The sequence below is a fragment of the Triticum urartu genome, chromosome 2A (genome assembly GCF_056163025.1).
Source record: "Triticum urartu cultivar PI428250 chromosome 2A, HENAU_Tu73, whole genome shotgun sequence".
In the NCBI taxonomy this organism is placed as follows: Eukaryota; Viridiplantae; Streptophyta; class Magnoliopsida; order Poales; family Poaceae; genus Triticum; species Triticum urartu.
Genome location: NC_141874.1, coordinates 113085426 through 113107766, shown reverse-complemented (window position 1 = coordinate 113107766; position 22341 = coordinate 113085426). Strand labels below are relative to the sequence as shown.

Sequence of the window (22341 nt, the reverse complement as noted above, 5' to 3'; positions counted from 1 at the left end):
TCACGTCACAACTTTAGCCTTAAAATCTCCATCCAAAACATATCCAACGGTGTATGTTAGACATAGGCAAAAACTTCAGCAGTTATCAGTTTGGGCGAGGGCGGGCAAGAAATTGGGGGTTCGCGGGCTATAGCGCTACGTCCGGAACACTCGCGTGCCGCCGGAGGAGGAGAGGAGGGGCAGGTCGCGCCACCGTCGCTCGGGGAGAGGAGGGGCAGCCGCCGCTGGAGAAGAGGAGGGGCGGGCGCGCCGTCGCTGGGGAGAGGAGGGGCGTGCGCGCTGTCGCTGGGGAGAGGAGGGGCGACCGCCGCCGGAGGAGAGGAGGGCCGGCCGCGGTAGAGGAGAAGGTCCATCACTGCATAAGAGGTAATTTACAGGTCCAATTCTATATATTATCCACGTATTTTTGTGCAGTAGGACAAATTGGTGCTTACCTACACCCTAACAGTTTTGAGAACACTTCTTTGGTTGAAAACTTCAGGCAGTCACTGGAATACATTTTTGTGACAAGTAATTTGGGACAGAGGGAGTATCAAGTACCAGTACCTGCTTGCTCTTGGTTGAGTCATCCAGTGAATATGTTGAGTGCCTGAATACATGGTACCTCAAGACTAGCTAGAACCTGAATATGTAGGACTAGGACCAGTAGGCGTGAGAGAGGAGCAGCCTGTAGGCAAAGGGAACATACCTAGCTGGCTCTAATGCATTTTGTTTTTTGGTTTAGATTTATTTTACTTATTTGAGTTATTTTTAACTGAACTTTTTAGCATACAAATATTGTCACTAACTGAAATTTTTCCAGGCATGAGTAACTGAAGTCAGCATGAGTGCTCTGCTATGAAAATTGAGAACTCTGTTGTGCCTCACAATTTTCAGTGTTGTGGGATGGCAGAAATTGGTAAGGGAATACCTCAAGTTGGTATGAGGTTCAGAAGTGTAGATGAGGCTTGGGCATTTTGGAATGCATATGGGGGTCACACCGGCTTTGATGTGAGAAGGAGATACGCAAACAAAAGCAGACTTGATGGTCAGGTTGGTTCATGCAGATTTGTTTGTTCCAATGAGGGTCATCGAAGAAAAGGGCTAACTGAGACAGTGCCAAAGCGTTTTAGAGCTGAAATAAGAACCAATTGCCAAGCTCGTATGTGTTTCCAATTGGATCGAGAGGCCGAAAATTATGAAGTAACTGAGGTTGTGCTTGAACACAACCACTTGCTTCAATTGCCACAAACCCACCACTTGATGATATCCCAAAGAAAGATTTCAGAACGACAAGCTTTTGAAATGGAAACTGCTGATGATTCCGGCATTATGCCACAAGCTGCACATGAGTTTGCTTCTCGTCAAGTTGGTGGACCGATTAACCTTGGATATACTTGTCGTGACCAAAAAATCATTTGCGAACCAAGCGACAGAGGGAGTTGGCTTTTGGACAAGCTGGAAGTATGTTGAAATATTTTCATGAAAAAATTGCTGACAATCCATCATTCCAATATGCACTACAGTTGGATTGTGAGGAGGATATAACCAACATATTCTGGGCTGATGCTAAAATGATCCTTGACTATGCACATTTAGGTGATGTTGTCACTTTTGACACAAATAAAGAGTATAGGCCATTTGGTGTTTTTCTTGGGCTCAATTAGTTCAGAGAAACCACTATTTTTTGTGCTAAGAACAGTATTTTTGGGGGTTGTGATAGTCTCTTTTGGCCTAAATGTATAAGTGAAATGGCCTGCTTTTGTGTAGATGATTACTCAACATTGACACTTATTGCTGTAGCATTCGGACATTATGCGCTGCAGCCTTTTAATATCAAGTTCTACTGGATTTAGTGTCAGCTGCAATTGATTTATTCCACTTTGATTGCATAATGCACTACTGTATACCCAAATTTTGTTTTATAGTCTGCTCATGAGCATCTGCAGTTCTTTATTTTTTGGGTTTCAATCTGTTCAAATAAAACTGAGTTCAAGTGCCATTGCATCATTGTTTGCAGCTAGTCTGTATTGATGTTTGCTGCTATGCTGAAAACTACTAAGTGTTGAGAGCCTTTCCCCTTGTGTGATCTGGACCGTAGGATGTGGGTTGGATGGAGATTAGAAGGGTAAAGTTGCAGCGTGACTTCACTTGATAAAGGCACTGGATCTCAGTCCGCCGGTGCAGGGCAACTGCAAAGAAAGGGTCCAGCTGCCGGCCTTCTGATTAAGTTGAATTCTAGTTCAGAGCTTTATCCATTTACCTTATCACCCTCTAATCCAAACACCTCTTTTGTGTTTGTTATTGGTTCAGTTTTTTTTATTTTGCAGGGTGTTATTGGTTCAGTTTTTTTTTCTTTTGCAGGGTGTTATTGGTTCAGTTTTTTTATTTTGCGGGGTGTTATTGCTTCCGTTTAATCGCGTCCAATCCTGAGTTCTGGACATCGACGAAAGAAAAAATAAACCAGCCGCACGAATCTTCGTGTAAATCAATGTTATATAATTTAGATGCGCATAACAAGATATATCTAGATGTACTTTGACAAAACTAGTAAAAGGGTTGGACGTGCTTTGCTGCGCCGTTGGTGTTGTTAAGTTTCTTGGAAAAATAATCACTCTATTTCAACATTATGGTGTATTACCTTTTTGAAAATTCAAGCCTTTAAAGTTCAATCAAATTTGTAGACAAATATATCAAAACCCATAATATCAAATCGATATTTTTAAACTCATCATGAAATGAATTTCTATACTTTTTTTAATATTGTGGATGTCGATATTTTTGCTCTGAACTTGGTCAAAGTTGGAGAAGTTTGACTTTCTACAAAACTAATACCCCTTATATTTTAGAACTGATGGAATATTTAGTTTGGCGGGTATTGGAGATGATAGAGTGTTTTTTATTTTTATGTCTAATTCGATGATTTGGTGGATCTTTCGTGGTGTGATTCTAAGTTATCCACTGACCAACATATATTTATGTAGGGAAATTTCAGTATCGGTGGTCGCATGTACTACTATATTGATGCTACAATATCACCTGGTGGCGCTTTCTTTTTCTGGTGATGGGAGGGTGTACGGGATTGATATGTTTTTATAGGCCGGATGCTGCTAATCATTGGCATGGTCAAAATAGTAAACCAAATCTAAAATTGATTACCTCAATCGAATGAAAAAGATTCAACAGGGAACATAATGAATTAAAAGAATTTGAATGGGAGAGATTGAGCAAGTGTTGATCCGGTCAAAATCGATTGACCCAATTCTAAATTGAATTCCTCGATTAATTGTGAGGCCATAAAATTAGGAAGCATAATGTATAGTGTAAAATAATTGAATGAGCGAGCTTTGATTAATTGTTAACCCAGTCAAAATTGGATAATCCAATTTTAATTGAAGATCTCAATTGAATGTGAGCTCTTTAAAAATAAAAGTGTTATAGAGGATTTTACTATTAATTCCTGATGAAATAAAGACCTATAATCTTGAGTTCCATTTTGCTCCACAAATTTTGAACGAAGTCAATAGGTGAAACGCGGCATATCACGGCACTTTGATTGGGATTGGTGTGTCTTTTTGGTGTGGATAATGTTTGTCGGTTACAGCGTCTCCAAACCTTAAAAGCTTTAAAGAAATGCAACAATGTACGCATCCCCATATGTGCTAGTATCACACCCATTTAAAAAACAGATTTCCCTCACTTTATATTACAAAGCAACCATCACCACAAGTATCCGAGCGAACTAACACAAACACACACCACCGCGGCACACAACACACACTTAAGGCAAAAAATAAAGGTGTCGGGCACTATCACACCACACCGACGACAACCAAGTAATCTAAAGATGTGCTAAGAAGGACCACTTGGAGACGACGGAGACCTCCACCATCGAGGAGGGTTGAGACGGATAATGACAAAGCAAGGACTCCAGGATGGAGCCTCCCAAAAGGGTATAACCATGGATAGCCGCCATCGTCCAATCCGCAGATCAAGTTTTCATCCGGAGCCACACGCAAGGAGTGGGAGCACCGCAACGAAGCCTCCAAGAAGAATATGACGTCCACAGACGCTGCCACCGTCGCCGGCGGCCAGTACAAGAACTGGGCAGGTGATGTACCCCGGTGCTCACACCCCTGCTCCGTCCACCACCTGCAGTCAAGCCTCCCGCGAATCCATGGATGCCCGCCCGCACCTGAGACATAGGTTCCGCCCCCGAACACCACGCATCCATCGCCAGGGCCGCCCCCAACATCCAGACACCCCCAAGACCATTCAAAGAGATCAACATTGTACCACAGGGACACCCCCGACCGACGAACCGCATCATATGTCCCGCCTTGAACATCGTCGGAGCTCCGACAACCTGCACACAACTAGGGATAGGGGAGGTGGGGGAGCGGACGCATCCGGACCGGCACACCCTTGTGCCAGTGTCAGGTGGCCTGAGTACGTCGGCGCCGCCCATCCCTCCAGCCAACCTCCCCACTAGACACACCCCTATGCCGCTTCACCTCAGCGGCAGACGCAGAACCGCACAAAGCCACCGACGTAGATCCGACCACCAGCAAGGAGGACCCCCCAGGACCACCGTGTACCACCAAGAATACTCATTGGGGAGCCCATCTGAGCTGCTGCCCTCATCCAGTCGGCGGAACTCCTAGAGCCTGACCAGCAGGCCCACCTACCACCGTCGATGCACCTCCTTCACCAACCAGTCGCGGCCACGGCAGGGACGAACACCCGCAGCTCACGCCGCCTGGGCCTAGATCAGGCCGTCGGTCGCCGTTGGAGCCCACCGAGCACCACCGCCGCTGCAGCCCTGTTCAGGCATATCTCTCTCGATGTGGTTTTGGTGATTGATGACAACGTGTTTGCGGACTAATCGTGTGCTTTGAGCATTTCAGAGATTCATCCTTGGCACAAGACAATTTCTTCTCCTCGGAGTGTCATTCAAGACGGTGTAGCTCTTTCTTTTCTCTTTCTGTGGACTAGTTGCGTAGAGGGTACCGTACAATCAAGAGGGGATCTGCCTTGGTATTGCTTGGGTGGAATCAACACGTACACATCTGCTTCTCACCCTCCGAGTCCTTCCGCTTCGATGGAGAGATCTACTCTCTGCTTGTGGGCTTTGTCTGGGTCCCAGCGGTAGTACTGTGGTACCCAGCGGTAGTACCGCTGAGGGGTCACAAGCGGCAGTACTGCCCCGCAGCGGTAGTACCGCCGGTGACTCCGCAGCAGTACTACCGCTGGGTTGCCAGGTTCCTACCGCCTCGACTCGAGGGCTCTTTTTCTCGTGTCGGGTTGTGCGGCACTAGTTGCGGCAGTAGAGGCGGTAGTACCGCTTCTCAGTGCTAGTACTGCCCTTACCACCGCGGTAGTACCGCTCTGGGTCCAGGTCCCTGCTTCTCTCCTTTGCGCGGCAGTACCGCTAGGTGGAACGGCAATACTGCTGGCTCAGCGGTAGTACCGCCCACCCAAGCAGTAGTACCGCTCGTTGCGGGGCTGAGTGGGGGGTAACGATTGGTTTGTTCCCCCCACTATATATAGGGGTATTCTTCCCCAAAGTTGACCTACCTCTTCCCCCTTAAGCTCCATTAATGCTCCAAGTTCCATTTTCGCCTGATCTATCTCTCTAGCCAATCAAACTTGTTGATTTGCTCGGGAGTGGTTGAGAAGGCCCCGATCTACACTTCCACCAAGAGATTTTTGATTCCCCCACCTATCCCTAGCGGATCTTGTTACTCTTGGGTGTTTGAGCACCCTAGACGATTGAGGTCACCACGGAGCCATAGTCCATTGTGGTGAAGCTTCGTGGTATTGTTGGGAGCCTCCAATTAAGTTGTGGAGTTTGCCCCAACCTTGTTTGTAAAGTTCCGGTCGCCGCCTTCAAGGGCACCAATAGTGGAATCACGGCATCTCGCATTGTGTGAGGGCGTGAGGAGAATACGGTGGCCCTAGTGGCTTCTTGGGGAGCATTGTGCCTCCATACCGCTCTAACGGAGACGTACTTCCCCTCAAAAGGAAGGAACTTCGGTAACACATCCTCGTCTTCACTGGATCCACTCTTGGTTATCTCTTACCTTTACTTGTGCAAGCTCTTTAGTGTTACTTCTCTTGCTTGCTTGTTTGTTTGTTTGTTGTTGTTGCATCATATAGGTTGCTCACCTAGTTGCACATCTAGACAACCTAATTTGATGCAAAGTTCAATTTGGTGAAGAAAAGTTAAAAATTGTTAGTTGCCTATTCACCCCCTCTAGTCAATCATATCGATCCTTTCAATTGGTATCAGAGCCTCGTCTCTTTATTAAGGACTTTACCGTCCGAAGAGTATGGTTGATACCGTAGACGGTGTGGAGGAACACTCCGGTGTGAATCTGATCTCGTCTACGGGCGGTGGGGGAAACTCGGTCTCTTGTGAGGAGTTCAATGTGGCCTTGGAGACATTGAAAACCTCCATGACGAACGAGGTTGAAAGCATGTTTACTAAATTCCTTGAAGGGCTTAAACTATCCACCGCACCGTTGAATTGGGTAATCCCACCGACAAGGTGACGGATGCTATCTCCGACAAAGGGGAAGCTAGTAGTGAAAAGGCTCCTTCCTCTAGTGGTAAGAATGGCACCGGCATCTTTTCTCATGTGGAACCACCACTTGTTTATGGTGGACCGGTTCCTTCCACTCATTTGAATCATGCCGGTCCTCCCCCTAAGATTGTGAAAAATGAGGACTTTGATTCTTGGGTTTACCGCTTTAAGCGTCATTTAAATCATGTGAACACTAATCTTTGGAGAATCATTGAAGAAGGTTTCCATCTGCATGATCCAAGCAACTTCACTCCTTGAGAAGCCGCGGATAATCAATTCAATCAGAATGCTCTCTTCATCATTCAAGATGCAATTCCACCCGAAGATCTACCTCATCTTCGGCCCTTAGCCTTGGCCAAAGACGCATGGCTTTGTGTTGTCTCACTCTATCGGGGAAGCACAAGCATTCAACACTCCAACTATGAAGTGGTGCAAGATGAAGCCGATGAGTTTGCAATGAAAGAAGATGAAGAATCTCGTGAGCTTTATCGGAGAGTAACCAAACTCGCGGTCTCACTCCGAGATCACGGGAGCAAGGACACGGATGACAATTGGATCAAGCGCAAATTCCTCAAGGCAATGATGCCTTACCACAAGGCCATGTCCTCCGTCATTCGTCAAAGGCCAGACTTCCACACTTTGACCTCAAGCGAAGTGTTGGATGAGTTTGTGGCCATGAACATCTTGGACAAGACTGCCGACAATGAGGTGCTCCGTTCTCAAAGGAAAAGAAGCCCAACCTTGCTTTGAAGGCCAAGGTCTGCGTTGAAGAAGAAGAAGAGGAAGAAGAGGAGAGCAACCCCGAAGATACAAAGTATGCATATCATGAACACATGGCACTTGCTTCAAGGCAATTTTGGAGCAAGAAGAACTCAAGGCCAAACTTTAACAAAAACAACTCAAGTGGCACGAAGAGCAAGCAACGTGTAAGGACTTGCTACAATTGTGGCAATGTGAGTCATTTTGTTGCGGAGTGCCCGTATGGGAAGAGGGAAGACAATGGTGGCAAGCTCATCCGAAAGGACAAAGCCAAGTCGTTCCTCAACAAGAGCAACTTCACCAAGAAGACTCCTCCCAAGGCATTGGTGGTACAAGAAGAGTACAATGAGGATGATGACGATGATGAAGATGGTGAGTCGGTTGCCATGGCCTCAGTTGCCATTGCGATGACTCCACGGGTGTCTCTCTTCGACTCACCCAATGAGAGCATCACCGCCAAGTGCCTCATGGCAAAATCCACCAACAAGGTAACCCCCAACATCAAAACTACCATCATTAATCATCCTTCTTCGACGGATAGCATTGATGAACATGAGAGAGCTAATGTGGAGGTGAATGAGTTTAAAGTCTTTATGGGCAAACTTAAGGGTAAATCCAAGAAGCACTTTGTTGTTCTCTTGGAACAACTTGGTGAAGCCAATGACATGATCGAGGCTCACGAAGATACCATCTCTAAGATGGAAGGGCATAGTCGTGACTATGCCGATGAGATTTTGGATCTTTCCAATGCTCTTGAGGAAGAGTGTGGTCTTCATTTGGCTCTTGAGGAGTCACACAACGTTGATCATGCTAAGTTAAAGAAATATTTTGATCATGTTCTCATTGTTTCTCGTGTGCTAAACTCCGAGAAGGCCGAACTTGAGGTTGATCTTGCTAGACTCAAAGAGGAGTTTGATCTACTTGACAAGGCTCACAAGGTCTTGAAGGGTGCTCATGCTAGCCTCAAAGAGTCTCATGATCAACTTCAAGTAAAGCTAACCAAGGAAAAAGCCACTTTTCCTCGTATGATGTTAATTGATAATGCAAATGCTACTAACCCATGTTGTGAGCATGTGCATCTTGTTGAGGAGAATGCTAGGCTAAAGGTGCAACTTGAGAAAGGTCTTGCGACTTGCATACAAGGCAAGAAGAACCTCAGCGACCTCTTGACCAACCAAAAGGGAGTTGTGGCCAAGGAAGGGATTGGGTACGTGCCCGAGTCCAAGAACAAGAAGAAGAATGACAAGACCAAATGACATCCTCCTCTCATGCAAACCTTTGTGAAGGAGGGAGAGAGTGCTTCCAAGGAGAAGAAGAACAATGCAAAGGGTGGCGGTGTCAAAAAGTGCAATGCCACCCCTTCCATCAAAGTCGACTACTTTAATCCTTCTTATGTGTTATGCCGTGCTAGTGATGGGCATGTCTATGCCAAATTTGTTGGTTCTCCTCATGAGTACATTGAATGTTCTATTTGGGTTCCAAAGACCCTTGTTACTAACATCAAAGGACCCATTACAAAATTGGTACCTAAAACCAAGCATTGATCTCTTGTAGGTCTTTGCTTCTGGTGGGGGATCATGGTTGCTCGATAGCGGAGCTACAAATCATATGACCGGAAGCAAGGACTTGGTGGTGGACGTGCACAAGATTCCATCTATGCCCACCAATGTCGAGTGGGGTGACGCCTCATCTTCTAAGGTATTGGGACTTGGCAAGGTAGTCATCTCACATGATCTCACGATCGAGAAGGTCATGCTTGTTGAGTCCCTTGCGTACGATTTACTTTCCGTTCGTCAACTTGCAATCATGGGCTTTGCCACTTTATTTGATATTGATACCGTGGCCCTCTTGTGGAGCAAGACTCTTAAAGTAGCCTTTGTTGGGCATGTCGAGAACGGTCTATATGTGATTAACTTTTCGGAGCGACCCACTAAGACCGCGACATGCCTAATGGCTAAAGTTGATGTGGGATGGCTTTGGCATCGCCGTTTAGCCCATGTCAATATGAGATCTTTGCAAAGTCTTCTCAAGGGGGACCATGTCCGTGGACTAACGAATGTTAGTTTTGCTAAAGATCGTGCTTACAGTGCTTGTATCGAAGGAAAACTACATGAGAAGGCTCACCCCCCACGACTATCATTTACTCAAAGAGGCCTTTGGAGCTCCTTCACTTGGATCTCTTTGGGCCTCCATCCTTTGATAGTCTTGGGGGTAGGAAGTATTGCTTGGTGATTGTGGATGACTACTCAAGATACACTTGGGTGTATTTCTTCAAGAGGAAGAGCGAGACCCAACAAACCGTCATTGACTTTGCAAATGAAGCACAACGTCAACACAATGCAAAGATCTTGACAATAAGAAGTGACAACGGCACCGAGTTCAAGAACTACACCTTGGATGAGTTTCTTAGTGACGAGGGGATCAAGCATCAATATTCCGCACCTTACACCCCTCAACAAAACGGTGTTGCGGAGAGGAAGAACCGGACATTGATGGATGCGGCAAGGACCATGATGGCGGAGTTCAAGTCTCCATACAACTTTTGGGCCGAAGCCATCAACACCGCATGTCATGCGTCCAATCGGCTCTACCTCCGCAAGGGCTTGAACAAGACTCCATATGAGATACTCACCGGTAACAAGCCCAACCTTAAGTACTTTCGGGTGTTCGGGTGTAAGCGTTTCATTCTCAAGAAAGGTGTTCGGTTGTCTAAATTTGAGGCTAGAGCCTATGAGGGCATATTTGTTGGTTATGCTACAAACTCTCATGCTTACCGTGTCCTTAATAAATCCACGGGACTTATTGAGGAGACGTGTAACGTGGAGTTTGATGAGAATAACGGCTCCCAAGTGGAGCAAAGTGGCACTTGTGATGTAGGTGATGAAATTCCTCCTCAAGCCATAAGAAGAATGGGTGTTGGTTTTATCCTACCCATTAAGGAACCCCTTGTAGCCAAAGGAGAAGGACAATGATCCACTCAAGTGGAGCCATCACAAACCCAAGGCCCACACACTTCTGAGGAACAACGTGAAGGCCCTCATCCTCAAGAACAAGACCAAGGGCAAGATCATGCTCAAGACGGTGTTATCACACCAAGTGATGCCCAAGGTCAAGTTCCCTCCTCCGAGCAAGTTCAAGATCAAGTCCCAGGTGATCAAGAACAAGCTCAAGACGACGCTCAAGATGATCAAGTGACCACTCCTCGTCTCACCCCCGAGGAGGAATTGGAGCGTCGTGCCGCCAAGGTTGCTTCCAAGCTCTCCACCAAGGATCATCTCGTGACAAATGTGCTTGGAAGCTTAAGAAAGGGGGTAAGCACTCGTAGACAATTAGCAAACTATTGTGAACATCACACGTTTGTCTCTTGTGTCGAACCCCAAAAGGTCTATGAGGCGCTCAAAGATCTGGATTGGCTCAATGCCATGCATGAAGAACTCAACAACTTCGAACGCAACAAAGTGTGGAGATTGGTGCCAAGACCGACGGGGAACCACAATGTCATTGGAACCAAGTGGATATTTAAGAATAAGTAAGATGCCCATGGGATTATCATTCGCAACAAGGCTCGCTTGGTAGCACAAGGCTACTCCCAAGTCGAGGGTATCGACTATGGTGAAACCTTTGCTCCCGTTGCTCGTCTTGAATCCATTCGCATGTTGATTGCATATGCTTCTCATCATAACTTTAAGTTGCAACAAATGGATGTGAAGAGTGCTTTTCTTAATGGTCCTATTAATGAATTGGTTTATGTCAAGCAACCCCCTGGGTTCGAGGATCCCTACTTTCCCGATCATGTGTATCAACTCGATAAGGCACTCTATGGCCTTAAACAAGCCCCACGTGCGTGGTATGACCACCTTACCGAGTTGTTACAAGACCATGGTTTTGAAGTTGGGCTAATTGACCCCACTCTTTTTACTAAGAAGGTCAAAGGGGAGTTGTTTTTATGCCAATTATATGTTGATGATATTATCTTTGTTTCCCCTAACAAAGCTTTCAATGAGGAATTTGCCGCTCTCATGACCTCAAAGTTCGAGATGTCTTCCATGGGAGAGTTGAAGTTCTTTCTAGTGTTCGAAGTGAAGCAAAGAAGAGAAGGAACCTTCATCAACCAAGCCAAATACACTCCAGACATGCTCAAGAGATTCAAGCTAAGTGATGTCAAGCCGGCTTCCACTCCAATGCCCACCAAGTGCCAACTTGACATAGATCCCAATGGTAAAGCGGTGGATCAAAAGGTATATCGCTCCATGATTGGATCCTTGCTTTACCTTTGTGCATCTAGACCGGATATCATGTTGAGTGTGGGAATTTGTGCACGGTTTCAAGCCGCACCTAAGGAAAGTCACTATGTGGCGGTCAAACGAATCTTTCGATATTTGGCTCATACCCCAAACTTTGGCTTATGGTACCCAAGCGGAGCAAACTTCAAACTTGTAGGGTATTCGGATTCCGATTGGGTGGGAGACAAAGTGGATAGGAAGTCCACTTCCGGAGGGTGCCAATTCATTGGTTGCTCTTTGGTAAGTTGGTCTTCCAAAAAGCAAAGTTGTGTGTCTCTCTCGTCCACCGAAGCGGAGTATGTAGCGGCCGGTAGTTTTTGTGCACAACTCTTATGGATGAGGCAAACTTTAAAGGATTACGGTGTCATTTGTGACAAAGTGCCTCTTTGGTGTGACAATGAAAGTGCCATCAAGATCTCTCTCAACCCGGTGCAACACTTCAAGACGAAGCGTATTGAGATTCAGTATCACTTCATCCAGGATCACATTAGGCGAGGAGAGATCAAGCTCAACTATGTCAACACTCATGATAACCTTGCAGATATTTTCACGAAGCCCTTGGATGAAGCAAGATTTCGTGAGTTAAGGCATGAGCTAAATATCATTGATTCGAGCAATGTGACTTGAACCCTTGCACACCCCACCACACTCAATTTGTTGTCTAGTTTAGATGTAGGCATGGACATAGGGGGAGTGTTGTTCTCTCAATGAACTCTTCCTCCCCCCTTTATGCATAAATTGATCAAGTCTTTCACATTACCCATTGTTGATGGTACTTGTGCTTCAAAGACGAGTTTTGGTCATGGGCCCAAGGTTAAAATCTTCACGGCACCATACCTCTTGACTCAAACATAGGTGGCCTCGGCCACCGCCCTCTCTTGAAGAGGTGTGTCTTGGCCTCTTGCTGGTGTGTTCTCTCTTCTTCTTGCCTTTTGTTCTCTTTTTTTTTCTCTCGAGCTAAGCCGTGTTGTTTAGTTGCCGAGGCGTGCTGGGCGGTACTACCGCTGGTGGTGCAAGGTACTACCGCTTATAAGCGGTACTACCACCCCCAGCGCGGTACTACCGCTGCGGGACGGGACCAGGGGGTTATATCGGGGCAGGGGGAGGTTTCTTCTCCCCCATACCCATTCGCTTTGCCCCCTCATTCCTCTTCCTCTCTCCAGCCACGCATCACCGCGGGAGGGCTCCGGCGGATCTTCGTCTCCGGGGCGTCCCTCTCCATTTCCTTCGGTGGAGACGATCCCCACCCCGTTCTCTTGCCATGGATGCCGGTATTGCCCCCGTTCCTTCTCTCCTTTTGTCTCGTTTTCAGATCTTGCGTCTTAGGGGCAATGGTGGTTGGATCTCTAGATTTTTGGCTAAATCTAGGCTTGAGTAGGTTGGAGAAGGCAACTAGACTTTCTAGATTAGAGTTTGGTAGGAATATTTTTGAATTTGGCAGGCCGGTAGTGCCGGATCTGACCACGGTAGTAGGGAACTGTTGTTTCCCCGCCTCGAGCGGCACTACCGCTCTCTTTGAAGCGGTACTACCGCTTGGGCAGTACTGCCGCGTGCATGACGCGGTACTACCGCCGCCTGCCAAGTTCCATCATGTTCCTGCCATACATTGATCCTTTTTGATGTGTTTGTTGGCTTATGCTCATTCTTTCTGATTGTTTTGCGTGTTCTTATGTTTGGTTCTAGATGATGATCATCCTGAGCAGCAGGTCCGCCGTGTCAACCCCGGGCGTGCAACGTCAAAGCGCTACCGCACCTCTGAGCCAGCAGGTGGTTCCTCTAGTACTCAACCGCCACCAGCAGGCGCATCCGCAAGTGCTCCACCACCACCATAGCAGTCGAAGAGATCCGCCAACAAGCCAAAGGGAAAGACTGTGACTGAGATGACTGCCAAGGAGTTTTGGAAAAAGCGTCGCCGCAACCCCTATGAAGCAGACCAAGATCCGACTTTGGTCAACCGCCCGTTCTGGAACCGCTTTCAGTTTGCCATGTATTTTGATGTGATCAAGGCCAAGAAAAATCTCTTTGTTGATGTTCGCTCCATCGACACAGATGCCATGGAGAAGGACCCTGAGTACTTTGGCGAAGCCCTTCAGATGTGTTCTCAGCTGAATATTCTCAGGATCATGCAGTTCAACAAGGATTTCGATGCAGATTTGGTGGCTCAATTCTTTGCTACCGTTCATCTTGGAACTGATGCCGACAGGACTCTGACTTGGATGACCAATGGCAAGTTGCTTTCCGTCAAGTGGAAGGCCTTCATGGAGTTACTTGATGTGGAAGATCAAGGGCTTGAGACTCCAGTAGGCTTCTGCCCTCACCGCAATGCTACATCCACTCACAAGCAAGCCCTTTGGCCCTACTGCACTGTGAAGGTTCACCCAGTGACTAAGGAAACCTATGAGCTGTCTACGTATCTGGACATTCTTCATCGTGTCTTCCATGAGACTCTCTTCCCTCGCATCGGGAATCTGGATATGGTCCACTCCTATCTCGTGGACATGCTTCTTTTCTGCCAGCATGAGAAGGAAGCAAACACTGGAGAGAGCCTGGACATTTCTCATGTTATGTGGTCTGAACTTCTCTCCGCCGTTTCTGAGCGCAAGTGCCCAATATATGGTCCATTCATCATGAGGCTCATTGAGAAGGCCTGGGCTCGTGTCTATCCCAGAGTGCTGTTGGAAACTGGAGACTTGGTTTCTCATGAGATCAAGTGTCTGAGGAAGGACAATTGGGGCACCCCAGCTCCTAAACCCGGGGGTCCATCTACTACTGATGCTGCCATGGAGCCTGAGGGTGAGGCTGCAACTGATGATCACGAGGAGGACTTTGGGCCCGCTAGTGCAGAACCTTCTTGGGCAAAGAAGCTTAAACGCAAGATGAAGAAGCTTTTCTGCATGGAGTCTCATGGTCAGTACATGACTCATGTGGCTGAGAAGCAGGCCAGGGTGCGCCACAAGGAGCTCATGCGTCACCTGGGTGCGACCGTTGCAAGCGGTTCTGAGGGACAGATCACTGAAGAGGAGGAATGGATTCACCAGCATTGCCCTTGGACTGATTCAGACGCCGAGCAGTTTCTGACCAACGACGAAGATGCAGATGATCACGCTAAGATGTGATGTTCGAGATCCTCAGCTTGCCATCACCTGGAGCCGTAGCAACGCTCTTTGCCCTTTTGGTGTCTTGATGCCAAAGGGGGAGAGAGTTTAGGGATTTGTGTTGTTGCTGTGTTGTGAGTGTGTCTTTGTGTCTTGTGTTTTCTCGTGTGTTTTCTAGTTGTCCTTGCTTGGTTTGGTTTGATGCCAGTGAGACCTAAGTTCTAGACATATGGTGTGAGACATATGCTCCCTATCGCTACCTTATTACTTATGTCTATTCAGTACTGTAGTATCTTATGAGTTGCATGCTTATCCTATTTTATACCCTTCTCTCATATATCCTGTGCTTAGAATTGTTGGACTATAAAATATAGGGGGAGTGTTGATCCAAATGTGTGTGTCTTGCATTCCAAAGGCTCTACTAACTAGGTGCACACATTCAGGGGGAGCCTGTCTATATTTTGTAGTTCTAAGTATCCTTACTTTCGTATCTTTTCATTTTGCAAATCCCTAGTTGTCATCAATCCACCAAAAAGGGGGAGATTGTTGAGGTATATCTCTCTCGATGTGGTTTTGGTGATTGATGACAACGTGTTTGCGGACTAATAGTGTGCTTTGAGCATTTCAGAGATTCATCCTTGGCACGAGACGATTTCTTCTCCTCAGAGTGTCATTCAAGACGGTGTAGCTCTTTCGTTTCTCTTTCGGTGGACTAGTTACGTAGAGGGCACCGTACTATCAAGAGGGGGTCCTCCTTGGTATTGCTTGGGTGGAATCAACACGTACACATCTGCCTCTCACCCTCAGAGCCCTTCCGCTTCGATGGAGAGACCTGCTCTCTGCTTGTGGGCTTTGTCTGGGTCCCAGCGGTAGTACTGTGGTACCCAGCGGTAGTATCGCTGAGGGGTCACAAGTGGCAGTACCGCCCCGCAACGGTAGTACCGCCGGTGACTCCGCAGCAGTACGACCGCTGGGTTGCCAGGTTCCTACCGCCTCGACTCGAGGGCTCTTTTCTCGTGTCGGGTTGTGCAGCACTAGTTGCGGCAGTAAAGGCGGTAGTACCGCCCTTACCACCGCGGTAGTACCGCTCTGGGTCCAGGTCCCTGCTTCTCTCCTTTGCGCGGCAGTACCGCTAGGTGGAACGGCAGTACTGCTGGCTTAGCGGTAGTACCGCCCACCCAAGCGGTAGTACCGCTCGTTGCGGGGCTGAGTGGGGGGTAACGGTTGGTTTGTTCCCCCCACTATATATAGGGGTCTTCTTCCCCAAAGTTGACCTACCTCTTCCCCCTTAAGCTCCATTAATGGTCCAAGCTCCATTTTCGCCTGATCTATCTCTCTAGCCAATCAAACTTGTTGATTTGCTCGGGAGTGGTTGAGAAGGCCCCGATCTACACTTCCACCAAGAGATTTTTTTATTCCCCCACCTATCCCTAGCGGATCTTGTTACTCTTGGGTGTTTGAGCACCCTAGACGGTTGAGGCCACCACAGAGCCATAGTCTATTGTGGTGAAGCTTCGTGGTATTGTTGGGAGCCTCCGATTAAGTTGTGGAATTTGCCCCAACCTTGTTTGTAAAGGTCCGTTCGCCGCCTTCAAGGGCACCAATAGTGGAATCACGGCATCTCGCATTGTTTGAGGGCGTGAGGAGAATACGGTGGCCATAGTGGCTTCTTGGGAGCATTGTGCCTCCACATCGTTCTAACGGAGATGTACTTCCCCTCAAAAGGAAGGAACTTCGGTAACACATCCTTGTCTTCACTGGATCCACTCTTGGTTATCTCTTACCTTTACTTGTGCAAACTCTTTAGTGTTACTTCTCTTGCTTGCTTGCTTGTTTGTTGTTGCTACATCATATAGGTTGCTCACCTAGTTACACATCTAGACAACCTACTTTGATGCAAAGTTCAATTTGGTAAATAAAAGTTAAAAATTGTTAGTTGCCTATTCACCCCCCCCTCTAGTCAACCATATCGATCCTTTCAAGCCCCTTCAAGGTGCCGCCCACAATCCGCCAGTCCGCTACCGGCGGCTGCTGTTGCTGCGCCCCGAGCAAACCCCAAGCCACCGCCCGACCTGGAGGCCCGCGCCCGCCAGACAGAGCGGGGGAAGAAGAGCACGCCGCCGCCGCCAGCACTGCCGGGCTTTGCCTGCTAGTACGTCGAGGCGGCGGCAAGGGGAGGGAGGCGCGTGGAGGGGGCTCGCGGCGGCGCTAGGGAGGGGAGGGGGGCCTAACAATATCACACCCTTTCTTGCAGATATGGATGCATAAATTCAACTCCAAGGGCTAGTCCTAATTTCCTAGCTAATAAGATCATATGATTCATATCTCTTATTTGAATGACTTTGATTGGCTGCTCCTAAAAATGCATATAACAACCACGACAATAACACCTTACAAAGTTTCTAAGGAAACCATAGAAAGATGCACATAAAAAGGACCTCATTTAAGTGCCATGTACAACATGAAACAAACATTGGCTCATGCTTCTTATTATTCCTTTTCCAGAGAGAAACATCTAATGATCCACCAAAGAAGGTGGTCATGAGTAGGGACAAGCGTACACATTATAAGGCTTGTAAGCTCGCCTTGGGAGTAATTGGAACAAGGCTTTCCGTGTATAAAAGTATGTCGAACCAACAAACGTTTTCCCATGCATGCCCCATGGTGTCTTCGGTATGTCCAATGAACCTTAAGTCATCGATATCCAATGTGTCTTCTTCTTTTATGCCGTGAGCTTCCAAGTAATAACGGAAGAGACTATTGCCTCTTCTTAAAAGAAACCCACCATGGCTTAGCGAGGCTATTGGATAGCACGGCTCTGAGAAATTGATTATGCAATGACACTTCCATTGTGGATCTAGGATATCTCTTGTCATCCATATCAAGACTTTCCTCCGCACATTCGAAAAGATGGTAGCGCATAATTCCCCATCGAGCTCATGGACAATAATATCTTCATCTTCAACTTGAGTGTACATATTAGGAAGCAATGGAGTAAAAGCAAATGTTCGTCCCCAAGGCTGAAACGGAGTAGCACCCGCATGGAGCAGCTGTGGATTTTTCTATCAATGAAATAGAATAGACACCCCTTGCAGTGTATGGCAGTCTGAGGACACGAGATAAGGGCGGGTGGATCAGTCAAGGTTTCCCTCCAAGATCTATCTTGGCCATCATTAATGATGAACACTTCCATTCCCATCGCAATGTGATGGCAATCAATGGAATAGTAGAAAGAGCGCACAACCTTATATTTGCCCGTGGAAGCATCAAGGCCAAATCCAATTGGAAGGCAGGTTGAATGTTGCAACATGTTGCGGTGGCTCTTAGGCAGCTCGACGACATCTCTCATGGCAGGGTTAAAGATGTAGGTGTTGGTGTCGGTGGGTAGCAGCACCAAGCCATCGCAGTGTGCCATTTGGGACACCAACCCAAACTCGCCTGCCTGGAAGTGCTTCCCGTAAAGGAGTGTTGCAATTGCACTACTGCTCATTCTGTCATCTTGTTATTGTTGTTGTTGTTGTTGTTGTTGTAAAGAGCAGTGGTAGAGGCGGATGTTGGTGGAGACAATGTTGGAAGGATCCGGTTCCAGATAAATCTGGGGGATGATAAGGAAGGATAATGGGTTGTGATGTTTCTGTTTGGAGTAACGGAGGTGCGCACGAACAAAAACAGGATCCGAGATGATGCTGCGCCAAGCCTTGCTGACCAACTTGAACCTCACCAGTGATTCCACGGGAAGCCTGATTAAGATCTCCCACACTATCTCGTCCAGCAAGTCCTCGTAGGAAAATGTAGTCTGCCGCTTCATCGTCCTTGGCTTTCTCTGTGGCACCTTTTTCTTTCTCGCGTCATTAACCGCCATCTTGAAGGCAGAAAGAAATTAAGCTTTACTTGATCTGTATATATACGCAATGCACGGGGCTGGATATTTATATGTAGCTCTCCCTGATCTGTTTGGAATCCTCCTCGGACACGGTCTCCGTCTTCGTATAGGGACGCACCCGATTTTGTAAATCAAACGGGGAAAAACAACAGAGGACCCGATTTTGTATGAGAAAGGAATCCGTGAGATCTGAGACATCGAATTGACTAACTCAGATCTGGTCAAAGGCAGCTTCTCTCGGAGAAAAATATGTAGGGAAAAAAGTACAAGAATTTTTGAGGTGTACTACGTAGCAGAAATTACCCTGAATTCTCTTTCCGTTGACGTTGGTGTCCCCGCCATGGCTGCTGCTGGGGGAAGGATTTGCGCGACGCATGCATTGGAGTGACGCGACTTGGCTCGGGCGCGGCTATACCTCACAGCCTTCCGACTCTGAAGTCGTCCGAGCTGCTGGGCCGGCCAAGTGCACGACCGAGGGAACTCTGGCAGATGGACCGGCCCAGGCGTACGCGAGGCCACAACCTCGTGTTTTTCTGGGTTTTTTTCATGTGTTTTGTTTTTGCTTTTCTCTTTATTTTTAAATTTTTTTACACTTTCAAATATTCTACTAATTATATACTATATTAAAAAAACTTACATAAAACATTAGAAAATATTAACGAAGCATTTTAAACATGTTAAATGTATATAGAGAAAATGTAAGTCTTATAGAGATTACAATATGGACTACATACGGAGCAAAATAAGTCAATCTACACTCTAAACTATATCTATATACATCCGTATGTAATTTATATTGAAATCTCTAGAAACATCTATATTTAGGAATGAAGTAGCCAACATGTTGTGCTATCACCAGTTCTCTCTATTATAGCTAAAGTATCGTCAATCTTATTTTGATTTCTATTCATTTTCAGCAGAGCGAGGTACCAACACTGCTAATAACATTGTCTCCGACACTAAGTAAGTGCTGAACATTGCCATGTAGGCATCGAGCCATAAAGCATAACAACTTTTTAGAGGACTCCTATCCATTACTACTAAACTGCAAAAACATCTGATATTTAGATATAGAGGAATATGCTTTAACATTTTTTTAAATTAAATGTATATGAACACGTTTTAGTGTGTTTGTTCACTCATTTAGTTCATATGCAGTTCATGTTGAAATATCCGAAAACAATTGTATTTGTTAACGGAGGGGATATAAAGGTTCATCAGAAGTACAAAAAACCAGAAACATGATAAAGAAATACATTAAGATCTCTGAACCACCATCGAAACTGCCATCGTTAGAATGAGCTATTGACACTGTCACCGCTTCTATATCAGAGCCGACTTGACCTTGTCGATAACAGTCGAAAAGTCATTGTGTACATGTCCCTAAGGACCATCGCCCCAGAGCTATACTCGTCGCCATGGAACCCTTAAATTGATCCGAGAAACATGACATCAAATTTCACCGTGGGAATGTACGGTTGGAAACCCTAACTTTACTGCCTCGAAGAGCCGGCAGGAAGATACATTGAAGCTGTGTCTAATCAGTACCAACAGACAAACTTGAGGAGGATAGGAGCACGGAAGACCGACTCGACAATGAAGCGCCGCCATCGGCCCGATCGCCATGTAGAGGAGAGGCGGATCCACCAGCTCGCTTGTGGAGATCGCACAGAGAAAACATATTCTTTCCGTATTGTTGTCAAGAAATTCGAGTGCAAAACCAACCCTACCGACACTACAATCCAGAGATCCGCCTGTCTAATTAGTAACTACTACTACATCCATTCTGCAGGGTTCTACTATATTGCTGCCAAACTGTAAAGGGACCAATGATCGTAGCCTCATAACACTCAATGAACCAGATCAATTATGGCCCATGGTCTAAAAGTATTTTGGAAGTGCCAGCTTTTGGTCCTCGTGAATCTCGTGCCCGTATGGTCGAGTCGGGATCCTGCATGCGCTGCAGCGCTCGTTCTGAACTTCTGATCCCGCATAGGATTAATTAGGTGTTGCCGTATGAACATTAGTCCAAACAAATCTTTTTATACTACTTTAGGATCGCACATTTCGGTCGGTGCCCTGCCCAATTCGCCATGTCGTTACGGTCCTAATATATGCGATTGTAGTCCTCACCCTGTGCTTATAAACGCAATTAGTGCACATATGGGGAGCATCAGACTGTCTGAATGCAAGCATGAGACTCCATTGCTGTTCTCTCGCCGTCCTCCTGCTCCCTCTCCTTCTCGCCTCAGCCACCGATTTCGATTTCTTCTACCATGTCCAGCAGGTAAACTAACTAATCATTTATGAACTTTTGATTGCTCTATCGTGTGTGTGTGTCTGAACTGTGGCTGACCGTTCCTGAATGCAGTGGCCCGGCTCGTTCTGCGACACGACGGGCGGCTGCTGCTTCCCGGGCAACGTGAAGCCGGCGGCGGACTTCGGCATCCACGGCCTGTGGCCCAACTACGCCGCGTGCCGCCCCGCCGGCGATACCAACAGGACCAGGTGCTGGCCGGACTTCTGCAACGCCGGCGACACCTTCAACCCGTCGCTGGTGCGTATAAATAACCGCATGCCACTCTTCATCTCCAGAAGTTCCCTCTGTAATCTGTCGGCGAATGCGTTGCAGATCAGCGACCTGAGGAGCGACATGGACCGGAACTGGGGGACGCTGTCGTGCAGGAGCAACGACAGCACGGCCTTCTGGAGCCACGAGTGGAGCAGGCACGGCACCTGCTCCAACATGGACCAGCACGCCTACTTCCTCGCGGCGCTCCGGTACAAGGCCCGCTTCAACCTCACCCGCATCCTCCTCGACGCCGGGATCGCGCCGTCGGAGGAGAGGACGTACTGCGTGGGCAGCATCCGGGACGCCATCGGGGAGGCGACGGGGTCGGCGCCTGGCATCGAGTGCAACCGGAACGCGCGCAACGAGACGCAGCTGTACCAGGTGTACCAGTGCGTCGACCTCGCCGGCACCGGCCCCGTCCCCTGCCCGGCGGTGCCGATGCAGAGCCGCTGCACCGACCAGGTCAAGTTCCCCGCGTTCTAGCTGGAGCCCAGGGCATGTGACGCGGTAACCTTTCAATGCCGGCCGGCCGGCCGGCGCTGCACAATGTTTGACGGGGCGAACGGCAGCGCGCGGTCGTTTTCACTGTAGTCTTACTAAGTCTCAGTTGATGCTATATCACGAGATCTTGCATTGAGATCTGTGTAATTTTTTCGACTGAGACATAGCTACACCCTTTCATTATTTTGTCTTTTGCTTAGATTCCAAAAGCTCGCCATACATTGTTCCCGTTCATTCGTGGTAACAGGTAATTAAGTATTTTTTTTGATAAGGGATGAATTTTATATTGATTTAATATGAAGCATCAAGAGAACGCACCTACTACATACTCCCTCGTTTTTAAATAGAGAAAAGTATACTTTCGAGTCAATCACATCGGTGGTGCTTGAACTTGGTGCAAACGGTCACTTTGATGCTAGAACTTACGGCATACATCGAACTCGTGTAACAACTTGGCTCGTGCGTGCAACACGGACCCCGGCTTCGCACACGCCGAGTTCAGTACAAGGATTTGGATCCTGAGCAGACATTTTTTCTCGCGGGGCACCGAAAACGAAATAACGTAAAAATTTCGTACGAAATTTGAATTTCAAATTTGGATTTGAATTCTTTTGCCTTACTATATGTTGAAAATGAAAACTAATTCACTAGCACACACATTGTGGCGCGTTGGTTAGCATTAT

General features: G+C 47.2%; 1 protein-coding gene and 3 pseudogenes across 2 annotated transcripts; 3 read left to right on the top strand and 1 right to left on the bottom strand.

The window, feature by feature from the left end:
* Positions 1-2205, top strand: part of LOC125535274 (ribonuclease 1-like) — a 79816-nt pseudogene extending 77611 nt beyond the window's left edge.
* On the top strand, positions 886-1835 carry LOC147984178 (protein FAR1-RELATED SEQUENCE 5-like; annotated as a pseudogene).
* A 15378-nt stretch (positions 2206-17583) lies between the features above and the next one.
* Positions 17584-18564, bottom strand: LOC147984177 (putative F-box protein At1g47790; annotated as a pseudogene).
* A 2159-nt stretch (positions 18565-20723) lies between these two features.
* On the top strand, positions 20724-21966 carry LOC125541197 (ribonuclease 3-like). 2 transcript variants are annotated; one of them, XM_048704665.2, is made up of 3 exons: positions 20724-20872; positions 20957-21142; positions 21218-21966. In XM_048704665.2, the coding sequence occupies exons 1-3, from the start codon at positions 20780-20782 to the stop codon at positions 21638-21640; spliced, it is 702 nt and encodes a 233-aa protein (XP_048560622.1). In that variant the 5' UTR covers positions 20724-20779; the 3' UTR covers positions 21641-21966. The 2 variants fall into 2 exon arrangements, with proteins under 2 accessions (XP_048560622.1, XP_087395825.1); XM_087539699.1 differs by having other exon boundaries at positions 20957-21966.
* Positions 21967-22341: the final 375 nt, after the last annotated feature.

Bases quoted from the DNA above. Each gene is read 5' to 3' on its own strand.
- LOC125541197 (XM_087539699.1), top strand. From the start codon at position 20,780: ATGAGACTCCATTGCTGTTCTCTCGCCGTCCTCCTGCTCCCTCTCCTT. The intron at 20,873-20,956 runs GTAAACTAACTA...TCCTGAATGCAG, and splicing joins TCTTCTACCATGTCCAGCAG to TGGCCCGGCTCGTTCTGCGA.